General features: G+C 51.1%; 1 protein-coding gene across 17 annotated transcripts in view; it reads right to left on the bottom strand.

Moving 5' to 3' along the window:
• The window catches only part of LOC100523747 (phospholipid-transporting ATPase IB), a 516,337-nt gene that overhangs the window by 42,264 nt on the left and 462,241 nt on the right, over positions 1-11,832 (bottom strand). For all 17 annotated transcript variants that reach the window (XR_014818973.1, XR_014818972.1, XM_021065485.2 and 14 more), the window contains 2 exons: positions 8,345-8,433; positions 1,906-2,010 (listed from right to left, as the gene is read on the bottom strand). Coding sequence is in view for 15 of the 17 variants with exons in the window: in XM_021065485.2 (XP_020921144.1) it covers positions 1,906-2,010; positions 8,345-8,433 (194 nt within the window). In the remaining 2 variants the exon portion in view is untranslated. The remainder of the gene's footprint in view (positions 1-1,905; positions 2,011-8,344; positions 8,434-11,832) is intronic.

The following is an 11,832-nucleotide window of genomic DNA, read 5'->3' as shown; positions in this document are numbered from 1 at the left end:
AAATAACGCGTGCTGGAGGGGGTGTGGCGAAAAGAAACCCTCCTGCACTGTTGGTGGGAATGCAAACTGGTGCAACCACATGGAAAACTGTATGGAGGTTCCTCAGAAAACTAAATATACAATTGCCATCTGATCCAGTAGTCCCACTCCTGGGCATATATCTGGACAAAACTATAATTCAAAAAGACACATGCACCCCTGTGTTATCTCAGCACTACTCGCAATACCCAAGACAGGGAAACAACCTAAATGTCCACTGACAGATGAATGGATTAAGCTGATGTGGTGTATATACACAATGGAATACTACTCAGCCATAAAAAGAACAAAATAATGCAACTGGCAGCAACATGGACGCAACTAGAGATTCTCATACTAAGTGAAGTCAGAAAGAGAAAGACAAATACCACAAGATGTCACTTATATGTGGAATCTAAAATACGGCACAAATGAACCTGTCTACAGAATAGAAACAGCCTCACAGACATGGGCAGACCTGTGGTTGCCGAGGGAGAGGGGGAGGGAGTGGGATGGACGGGGAGTTTGGGGTTAGCAGATGCAAACTACTACATTTGGAATGGATAAGCAATGAGGTCCTGCTGTACAGCACACAGAACTATATCCAGTCTCTTGTGACAGAACGTGAGGGAAGATAACGTGACAAAAAGAATGTGCGTGTGTGTGTGTTTATAACTGGGTCACTTTGCTGTACAGCAGAAATTGACATAACACTGTAAATCAGTGATACTTTAATAAAAACTTCAGAAAAATAAGCTTCCTAAGACAATGATTTTTGTCTTGTTGATTGATAACTTCTTACAATGACTGCATAGCTGTTACACACTAAATGCTAATGGCCTCACTAAAAATAAGTCATAAATACACACAAAAACCACAGCTTCAACTCTGTACTCATCCACCCTATACCCACCCCCTTCCTAAACTACCTGCAGTTATCTGAGAGGATACTCCTATGCTTCTCAACATGCTGGCTTCTCTTTCCCCCAAACAAAACAAACAATATGCTTTGTTTTCACGGCTTTCAAAGATCATACACATAAACAGAAGGAGAACAAAACAGAATCCAGAGAGAACAGGGTCCCTAGAAGGGTTCGACCTCCAGATTTCTGTTTCCCAAGCAGGTGTACGGGTTCCTTCGAAGCGTTTCGAGGAGTCGTAACTTTCCAGACGTCTGTGCCTCTAAGGCAGCTTCTTATCACACTGCACATTCTCCTCCGGCCCAGGTCAATTTTCTTTGGTAAAATTTAACCCCATGCAACCTGATAACATTTTAACTCAGGCAGTGAAACATAACTACTCACAACCCAGCAGTTCGGTGGGAGGAGAAGGAGGCTAAGGCTCCACGAGAAATGGGGGTGCAGTGATGGGGGCGCAGCCCTGTCTCCCTGGACCAGCCAGTACGTGTGTGATGGTCTCTCAACACCAGGAGCAAATAATAACTCATTAAAAACAACACCAGCCCCGCCTGTACTTGAAGCGAACGGCAACAAATTCTACACGAATGACATGCATGCTTCAGCCTGCAAACCTCCATGGTAGACACTCACCCTTTAGTATAATTGGGCCTGAGAGCAAAAGGCCTGGCTCTTCCACGCTCTGCTAATACTGCAGAAACAGAACTTCGCCGCCACCGTAAGATCACAATGCTATTTTTTCGATTTTCTGCATGTAGGTTGTTCTACCCTTGTGTGGACCCCATAAAAACCCCAGTTTCCCCTGAGGGCAGGCCCAGGGGCCCAGAACATCAGAATTCACCTTGCCCTTGAGAGCACAATACATACATCTCATTCATCCCGTGCTCACACTGAAAACTCAGAGGAGGAACGGGAACTGGGGAAGGGGGGCGGGGATGGGAGGTGGGTGGGGGGAGTCAGGCAGCCTCACCTCTTTCCATTGCTGTCCCGAAGCATCGCTCTTCCCATCACACGAGACTTGGTTTCCAGCTCCTGCACCTCCTCCAGCAGCGTTTTTTTGCAGGTGTGCTTCACCCTGTGTCACAAGACAAAGACAGAAAGCACATGACCCATGAACTTGATGCAGCTGTGATGATCGGCTGGTCCCCTCTTGGACCACATCTGGTGCCCTCTGGCCCAGGCTTGGGGACACGGTGGAACATTCACCATTCCTGGGCCTGGTGAGGGCCCCACCTCTGCAACCTGGAAGCACCCCAGGTTCTGCAGAACAGACTCGGGCCATGAGGGTCAGCAGCCTCTTGTCGCCACAGAGCCGTCTGAGGCCCCCACGTGCAGACAGAAGCCCCGGGTTCCTGGAGAGTCACGGGCCTACCTCTAAGGCTCTTCCTGCAGGACCTCAACTCAGAAGATACTGCAACCCTCACCCCGTGGACATGTGTGGGTCCCTCCCGCCACACCTGATGGGGATCAGGGAGCCTGGGCTGGGGGACAGCCTTCTCTCTCCTTCTGGGGTGAAACCAGTCCTGCTGCAGCATGACTGGGATGGACTACAACGCCGGAGTTCACCCTTCTGTGCGAAGCCCTTGACCCAAAATTCGGATCAACACAAACCCCCGGGCGCAGATTGCCTTTCTCATCTTGCAGACTCACCATCAGAGCCCATACGCAGCATCCAACACCTGGCAGAGTAACAGACCAGGCTGGCCTTTCCAGCCTGTAAACCTCAGGCCCGGCCCTCTTCTGGAACACCATTAAGAGGTGCCTGCAGGAGTTCCCACTGTGGCTCAGAGGGCTAAAAGTCCGACTGGTATCCGTGAGAATCTGGGTTTGCTCCCTGGCCTCACCCAGTGGGTTAAGGATCCGGTGTTGCCTTGAGCTGTGGTGTAGGTCGCAGATGAGGCTCGGTGTGGCTGTGGTGGAGGCCGGCAGCTGCAGCTCCGATTCAATCCCTAGCCTGGGAACCTCCATGTGCCACGGTATGGCCCTAAAAAGACAAACAAACAACAAGAAAAAGCCAGAGGTGCCTGCATCCTTTCTTGATTAAACTAAGGAGGACCTTACAGTGCTCCAGTCAGTAGCTGTCGATACCAAAGACTTCCCTAAAACGCAGGTTCAACAGAGAGCAGCTGGGTGGAAACGAACTGGGGAAGAAAGAGCATTTAAGGAGACACGGGCTAGAAAAGGGGAAAGAAAAACTGTCACAAGAGAAAGGGCCCTAAGTGTACAGCACGGGGCGCTGCTCTGCAAGCTTTCACTCCCGTGCGTGCAAGCCCACGCGGGCATCCTGTCAAGTCCCCAGACTCAGAGGCAGAAGAAGAGACCAGCGTGTCTGCAAGGACATGGAACCGTGGGGTAGAACATTCTGGAGACACGAGCTGTTCCAGTGGAATCACGTCCTCCCTCCCACCTTCCATCTTCTGGGAAAGAAGGTCTGTTAAGTCGTCCACTGAGGCTTCGAGTTCCTGATGGAGAAGCAGCACTGGGGCCCCGCACCGCCCCTCCCTCCCCAGAGGGAACCACAGAACTCAGGCGGTTCCTGAGACCCGGTCCTGATAGGACACTGCTGTTCAAAGCGGAGACGGCGGGATTTTAATTTAAACATGATACGAGAAAACGTTTAACTTTTGGCTGGCGCAGAGAGTGTCAAACAGAACGTGACAAGCGATACTGGTCCGTGTTCATGAACAGGCTGGACCCAGACTCCACCTTTGAGCTCATGGGCTTCCGGGGCTGTATCGACAAAAGCCGCCTGGGTGAGGGGCCAGCCCCCGTCCGCTCGGGTCCAGGGGAGCGTGTCTGGCTGGTGGCTTACTGTTTGAGGACCATCCACACGCCATCATCGGCCCCACCCCACCCCTCAATCCCTGGCCAGCCCCCGGTGTCATCCTCTGGGTTGGGGGAGATGGGTGATGCCAAGAAGTAGGCTTGGGAGAGGAAGGCCGGGCCCCGGGAGCAGCGCACTGTCAGACCAAGAGGAAGCGGCATCTGACCCTCTGTGCCGAAGCCGCCCGTTTTCACTCCTTCCAAGGTGCCCGTCTCGATGCCCCGCGGCGCTGCTCCTGTTCTCGGTGGCCGAAAGGGCATCCGCGCCCCAGAGTTACTCGGCAGAGTTCCAGGAGTCCCACCAGCAGTTCCCGTGAGCCGGCCCAGGAGCCCACCCGCCACGAGAGGACATAGCCAGTCCTTCTGCACGGGGCAAGGGAGCAGAGGTGACGCCAGCAATTCAAACCCGTTTTCTCAGGAACCTGGACCCTTATGATAAGGCCTTACTTAGGCAAGTGCTGCTAGGAACTTCCCTGTCAAAGTCTACGTGTGAATTGACTAAAACCTAACACTTACAGGCTTTGAAAGCCAGTCTCCAAGCCTCAGACACGGGCTGTAAAGGGGGATGTCACCATGGGCTCGTTCTGAGTCACAGCTCGGATGGACTCACGATCTGTGGACGGCTGGTCCTCGGGGCTCCGGGGCTGCTCACCTAACCCGACATCAAGAGGCCCGGTGATCACGGGGGGAGCGGAGGTGGGGGTGCTTAGCCTCTGTAAGAGGGTGTGGGAGCCACTGGGAGCCTTCAGGGAGGACGAGAGTCGCTCCAGGTTATGACGGATTTTTGAAATAAGTACTTGGCTTAGGATCTTGAACTTTTCATCTTCTTGCTTCTGAAAGTTTCTTCTTGGTGTCTTTGTTGCTTTTCTGATGGAAGGAGAGGAAGTCAGAAGGCGAGGCGAAATTCGAAAGCTGGATGAAAAGGTAAATTACAACGTGTTTCAAAAGAAATTAGTCTGGTTAGAAAGTTTAAAAAAAACCAAGGCCCAGTTGTACACAGGAATTTCTTGTTACCTTTTATTTCCACTTAACTGCCTGCCTGGGATCATGCTCAGGAAATGAGGTCATTTTGGAACTGCTGAACGTACTGTGTGCTGACTGGTAACGCACAGGAGATACCTTAGGTAAAAGGAGACGGGGTCCTGCGTTCCGTGACCTTGAGCTTCACATTCTTTTTACAATAAATGAATCTCTCCTCGATGAGAAGAAGGACACGGCAGCTCACCTAAGCACAGGCTGTCCTAGGTAAACATTTTGGAAGTGTGGAAGCTAAAGGATATTAAAAGAGTTCTGGGCAATTTCACCTTCATGCTTCTAATAAAAATATTCGTTAGCCAGGTATCACATATAATCAGTCGATGATTTTAATAAAAGATGTGTTAGTTGGGCCCCTCATGAAAATTCCGGTTAATGGAATAACAGAGGAGGTAATTCTTGGTGCCCGAATCTGACTTAAGACAGTGTAATAACGGATCTTCCTTCCGAAAGACGAGACTTCATGGAAAAAATGACTGAATTGCCTCAAGCTAGGTTTTCTTTCCTTCCTTCCTTCCTTCCTTCCTTCTTTCCTTCTTTCTTTTTTTCCTTAACAGTGTAGGTCCTGAAACGGGAGAGAGATTGGGCAAAGAAAAGCCGGAAAAGGCAGGCAGAGGCAATAACCCACCTTCTTACTCCGTACAGAAATATACGCGAAATATACATGTATAGAAATATCCAAGGCCTGCCTGTGCTCAAATTTAAAAGCTCTTTCAAGATGGAGTTAGCCATCAAAATGCAAAACAAAAGCCCGAATCATTAAGACTGGCCCAAGGCAGGTTGGAAGAACCCTGGCCAATTCCCGGAAGGTTCCAGATGCCGCCTCCAGCGGCCCTGTCACAGCCACGTTCTCCAGCGGCCTCCTGACTCCCCATCACTAAACTCTTCTCCAAAGACCGAGGTGCTGCCCGCACATCACGTCTAAGAAACGCTCCAGGATGTGCAAGAAACGGCGGACCGTTTTCTGGCCCATGGGGACGGACACTTGGGTTCACCGTGCAGCTCGGGAACACGGGACGTGTTTCACACGGCGCCAGGGCGGAAGGAGAAAGGACAGTTTGGTCCTGCGGCCTCATCAGGGATGAGCAATTCAGGATGCGCACTCTCTTCTTGGGAGATGCCTCTGAATTTACCTGACTCAACCACAAATTCTTCGAGCTGGGAGCAGAGCAGGAGATGCGACATGGGCCCCACGATCAGGGGGAAAATGTCCGAATACGCTCGCCCAACTCTTTTTTTCCGAGGAGAGGAGTGACTACAGTTTAGACACAGGCTGTATATTACAAATGGAGCTTTGCTTTGGGCAGACACTCCAGGTGAGAGGCTGGCGATGGCCTCCTTCCTGGTCGCCCAAGGAAAATGAGGCCAAAATGCATTTCGGGAAGTGCCTCTGGAATTGGGGTGGGGGGTGGGGGCTTTCTCACTCCTAAGAAGAGAGGTGCTCGGGGCCCTTGCAGGCCCCTGCTCCTACCTGGCTGGCCGGCTTCTTGGAAAGGAAGTGACTTTTACACTTTCCATATGGTGGAGCGGGAAGCAGTGCCATTTGATTTATCCTTGTTAACATGTAAATAGCGCTAATTTTACAGTCCAGGAAACCCCCCCACCAAGCCCTGTTTGAGGCACTAGATAATTTGCTTTTTGGTGACTGGGAGCTTCTACTTGGAATGTACTGGGAAAGAGCCAGAAAACAGACAAGGAGGCAGAGACAGTGACATGGGCAAAGACTCTCAGAAAGGGCAGAAAGATACTTCTGCTAACCCTTCCCGTGGAGATACACAGGCTCAACAAAAACAGTTTTTTCTGCGACCTTAATTTAAGAGAGTGGAATTAAAATAGGGCGAGATTAATTTATAATCTAATTACTAGTCTCGACCAGTGTACACTGAAAAGCGATCTGATATAATCAGAACTGTGCTGTTTACCTAAAACTAACTTGATTATCTCGCCAAACTGAAGCAATTGGACAAGGTAATACATTGTGCCACAACTGGGCTGTGCTAGGAGAGCAGATCAAAGAACTAACATTTTCCTTTCAGTTCATTTGTTGGACTAAGAAAACGTCCTTCCTCGGTATAAAATTATACCCTGTTATCAGGGGGTAATCATTTCATGGCTCAGGAGTCTGCTTCTGCTATTTATAGAATACAGTGTTAGCAGATAAAATGGAAGTCATGGTACATCAAGGCATTTAAGAAAGTGTAGCTTTTGAATTTAAGAGTTGCAAAGCTTACTGAAGAGAAAAAAACCCACCCCACATATGTGCTCTAAAGTTCTCTCTCTCCCCCTTTCTGCATTAGGCATCCGCGGCCGACAAGATAATGCCAAAATGAACTCTTTCCAAAGACATCCTTAACCGCTGGGCAAGAACAGCTCTCACAGTGTGGGAGGAAGGGGGAGAGAGAGTGAAATCCGATGTCTTTTCTTGGAAGGCTGGGATTAAAGTCTCCATTCTCTATCTCAGGGCCCCCGAGTAACTGCACGTTGCCCAAAGTCAAGCCAATCCAGGGGTCTCGGTTTTCAAGGAAGCTGGCCGCTGTAGGGGCGTGAGATCTACCCTGCACGGAGGTCAGCATCTCCACACGGGGAATGGTCCACCTTCTCCTCCTGGATGATGTGAAATTTACATGGTCCTAGAACTTAGCTTTATTTATTTATTTTTTTTACGTTGTATATAAGATATTTAGGAAACAACATATTTGGAAACATCAAAATGGAGCACAATTATTTCCTAGTGAATCTTTGCTATAATGCCATCTTTTTTTCTTCTTTTTTTTTTTTTGTCTTCTTTTTTGCCTTTTCTAGGGCCACTCTCACGGCATATGGAGGTTCCCAGGCTAGGGGTCTAATCGGAGCCGTAGCCTCCAGCCTACGCCCAGAGCCACAGCAACTCAGGATCTGAGCCACGTGTGCAACCTACACCACAGCTCTCGGCAACGCCAGGTCCTTAACCCACTGAGCAAGGCCAGGGACCGAACCCGCAACCTCATGGTTCCTAGTTGGATTTGTTAACCACTGCGCCACGACGGGAACTCCTATAATGCTGTCTTTGTGATTAATCTTCTCACAGACTTGTAAACTTCTTATAATGAGAAGAATGATAGCAGAAGGATTCCTACTGTGAATTATTTGGAAAAACGAAGAAAACTTCAGTCCCAGTATTTGGTGATTTGAAATGACTTACACACACACACACACACACACACACACCCATAAGCAGGGGGTTTAAAGCCAGGCTACACTTGTGATCACTCAGCACTCGTTTTTAGATACAGGAAAAATGAATTTCGAGCTGTTTCTTAAACACGATGGAATGGATCTGTACTTAGAAACTCGCCCGTATCCTCCTAAACACACGACATTCTTCCTGACTTCACACAGGCTGACTCCTTTCTGTCTTCTCGCATCCAGGTGAAGCACAGGTTAAAAGAAAAGAGAAAAAAACCCAACCCGACCCAGCATCCTTTGTATCGCTGTTGGCAGGTGGCAGGGGACCATGGCAGGGGACAGCGGGAGGACGCGGGGAGACGTGGGGTACCGCTTCTCTCACTTACGCTCTCCACGCTACGTCTTCCATCAGACACGCGGTAGGAACCAGAAACAACCCCAGCCAGAAGTGTGCAGAGCTCAGGACCATAGCCGCCTGCAAGAGACAGAGAAGCGACACGTGTGTCAATACGCTCTCCCTCCAAAAAAAGAGAAGCGCCCCCATCACACAAGAGCCCTGGAACGTGTTACATCCAGTGCAAGTTAAAAGATACACCTGGGTGGCGTGTGATGAGCATTGTACAACTATAAATGTGATAAATTCATTGAATAATAAAAAAAAAAGATACACCTGGAAGGATGTAAGGGGATCGGCGGGTGACACCTCACCCAGATCCCCCTCTGCTCCCGTCGCAATTCTTGTACTTCCACCAGCCATGTCCCGCTTTTACAAAGGGCTCCAAGCTCTGCGTGGGTCAGAAGGCTGCCCTCCATCCCTCCCCCCGAGAAATGCTGGCGCCCCCAGACTCCAGCGCAGTCAACTTCCCTCCACTGGTCGCCTGTCCACGTCGCTTCAGCTCCGGGTCCTCCCTGGCGCTCACTGAGGCAACCAGCCCCTGGGTGCAGGGCAGAGAGGAGGAGGGTGAAGGGGTTACTGGCCTTCGGGGATCTTCAAGCCGCTGCTGCCTCCTACCTCACACGTGGAGCACAGGTCGCCAGGGCTGAGAGGACGGTCAGGCCATTCACAGCCTTAGCAAAACGTGCGTGCGCTCTGCCGCATCAGTCCCCCTCTCAGAAGCCACGCTGAGAACACAGGTAAAGACGCAAGAGCAGGACGGTTCACAGAGCTCGGGACCGTCCAAGAGCGCAGGGGACGGGAGCCCCGGACGTGGGGAGATGGGATGAGATAGCGCAGAGGAAAAGCACGGGGCAGAGCCAGCATCTGAAGGGGTCCCGCCCTGGCCACAGGGGTGGGAGCAGGATTGGCCCGAGTCTCAGAATGAAACCCGAGGACTTAAATCCCAACAGTGCCCCCCCAAAGCTCAAAGTGTTAAGCAGTGTGTGTGTGTGTGTGTGTTATCGGCATACATCAGTGTGCAGCAGTACACATGGAGAGGTGTTATACGTTCTGTTTGGGGACTTCCTCCCCTTAAAAAACACACACCTTCCGGGGCCTCGGACACGGTGCAGTGGTCCAGGCTTGGATCCGTGGACTCAGTGGAGACGATGACCCCGGCACCCGCTGTGGGCGCCTACGTCAGGCCCCTCAGAGAGCAGGCTGCGCCGTCTGCAGTTTTATCCCCCAGCCCCGCTTTGGCCATCTCTAGTCCCTGGTTCTCCTTCAGAACACAAACACCTCACACAGAAGAAAAATGCGACTCGCAACCCCCCTCCCCCACGGGGCCCAGCAACCCCCAGGAAGGATTATCTGGCTCCTTCGAAGGGGTCCAGGTGTTCACGTCCAGCCCATCCCCGGCGGACCAGCAGCCCCGGTTAGGGCGGTACCTGGGGGGCTTGCTTAGCTACGCGTGGGGGTCACAGCTGAGACCACGTGCTCTGTATATTTATCAAAGAATGCAGTCAGTTAAAAACCACATTTCACAACGATCCTGTACTATTTAAAGCAGACGGTGAAACTCAGTAAGACTGCTTCTTGCTCAGGAAAATCGAGAAAATGACCTTTGAACGGGCCTGTTGAAAAGAGGAAGCCCCCTCCCCAGCGGCCCCAAGTAACAAGGAGACTGGAGAAGCTGTGGTTTTGTCCTTGGTTTTTAAACCTTGGAGCCGCGAAGACAGAGTGGACAGAACTAATTTTAAAGGCATGTCTCCAGGAAGGCTTCTGCGGTTGGTCCGATTTTCACAGGTGGACCGAGGTACTGAAATCCTAAAGGCCGCGGCTTTTGGCATTTAAATGTAGTTAGATTGTTCCTGTTCTCTTAGCATAACAAAGAAAATGTTTATGGAGCTGGGCTAGGTGACAAATGGCACTTAATGACTCCCCCTCCCCCTCCAAGTACTATTGAGGGAGGTTTTTAAAGCATCCTTTTGAAGTGTTCACAGCCCCCCCCCCCCCAGTTAAGAGGTCTTTAGCAGGCTAGGACTATTAACCACTTAGGTGCCAAATGTATAGGAACCCACTGCAGGAAATTAGAGGGAAGTGAGGCTGGGTGAGTGCAGTTACTTCACAATGAAGACACAGCTGGTGGGAGCCCAGAGAGGGTCAGGGCTGGCCTGATGCTGCACAGCATGGGAGTAGGAGGCAGGGACACTGTGAAACACATGAACTGGGATTAGCGCTCCCAGTAGCTTCTGGGGGCTCCTCATCACACACACACATAATGTCCACGGTGCCCAGGACCAGCCACCCACGGACAGTGACAGATGAGGGAAGGGTCTAGAAAGGACTGAGCTGGGGAAGGTCAGGTGGCAGGTTGCGGGGTAGGGGTGGGGGCGAATCTGAGACACAGGGATGGGGACGGAGAAGACAAGCAAGGGGAGCAGCTCCCCCACGACAGCAGGGGCCCCATTTAATCCTTCATAGTGTCCATTGCACACAAGAGAACCTGCAACCTCCCGGGTACCTGGGCCGGAGAGCAGGGCCCTCAAGAGCCAAACCCACTCCCTCCCTAAGCACGAGGCTGGGTTCTCCCAGGCAGAGGAGAATGTCTCTGAGCTTAGAGAAAGTGCAGGGCTCAAGGCACAGATGTCGCACCTGAAACACTGGTCCCCTAAAACAAGAGCAAGGGAAAGAAAATTTGGAGGATGTGTAAAGTTATAAAGATAAACACAGGGAGTTCACGTTGTGGCTCAGCAAGTTATGAACCCTGACTAGCATCCATGAGGATGCAGGTTCGATCCCTGGCCTCGATCAGTGGGTTAAGGATCCGGCGTTGCTGTGAGCTGCGGTGTAGCTTGCAGACTCGGCTCAGATCTGGCAGGGCTGTAGTGTAGGCTGGCGGCTATAGCTCCGATGCGATCCCTAGTCTGGGAACTTCCACATGCTGCAGGTATGGCCCTAAGAAGAAAGACAAGAAAAACACAAAAAAGCACAGGTGGGAGGAAAAAAATACTCCAGCCCCAACAGCAACAACCACAACAAAACCAAAGCAGACCCATAAGCAGAGTTGACAGTGGACAGACTAAGAAACTCCACCTTGCGATTGCTGCCGCCTCTGCCTGGCTCTGGCCCAACCCCTCCCCACAGAGTTTAGACAACTGTCTACACCTGTTTAACTCCTGCTCTAAATAAGCTACAGGATGTTAACATCGGCCCAGCGAGAGGTGGTGCCTTTGCTGTCAATCTCCACCTCTCACTGGCCTCCCCACCCTGCCTGTGGCCACCGCAGCTAAGTTTTGCTGATTCCAGAATGTCGCATAGATGGAAAGACCATTCGTTTTTCTGCGCCTGGTTCCTTTCACCCCAGCTAATGCCCCGAGAGTCATCCGTGTTGCTGCAAGTACCTGCAACTCTTCCTAAATGTTTCCAACAGCATCTACCGTGTGACTTTGTCGCAGTTTGTGTGTCTAGTCTCCTGTGGGTGCATGTTTGGGTTAT

This window comes from Sus scrofa, chromosome 11 (assembly GCF_054392235.1).
Source record: "Sus scrofa isolate SSC_HxYL_T2T_F1_AM1 chromosome 11, Sscrofa_HxYL_maternal_Yorkshire_Landrace_v2.0, whole genome shotgun sequence".
Lineage (NCBI taxonomy): Eukaryota > Metazoa > Chordata > Mammalia > Artiodactyla > Suidae > Sus > Sus scrofa.
Note: the sequence above shows the minus strand (reverse complement) of the source record. Positions and strands in the feature narration are given on the sequence as shown.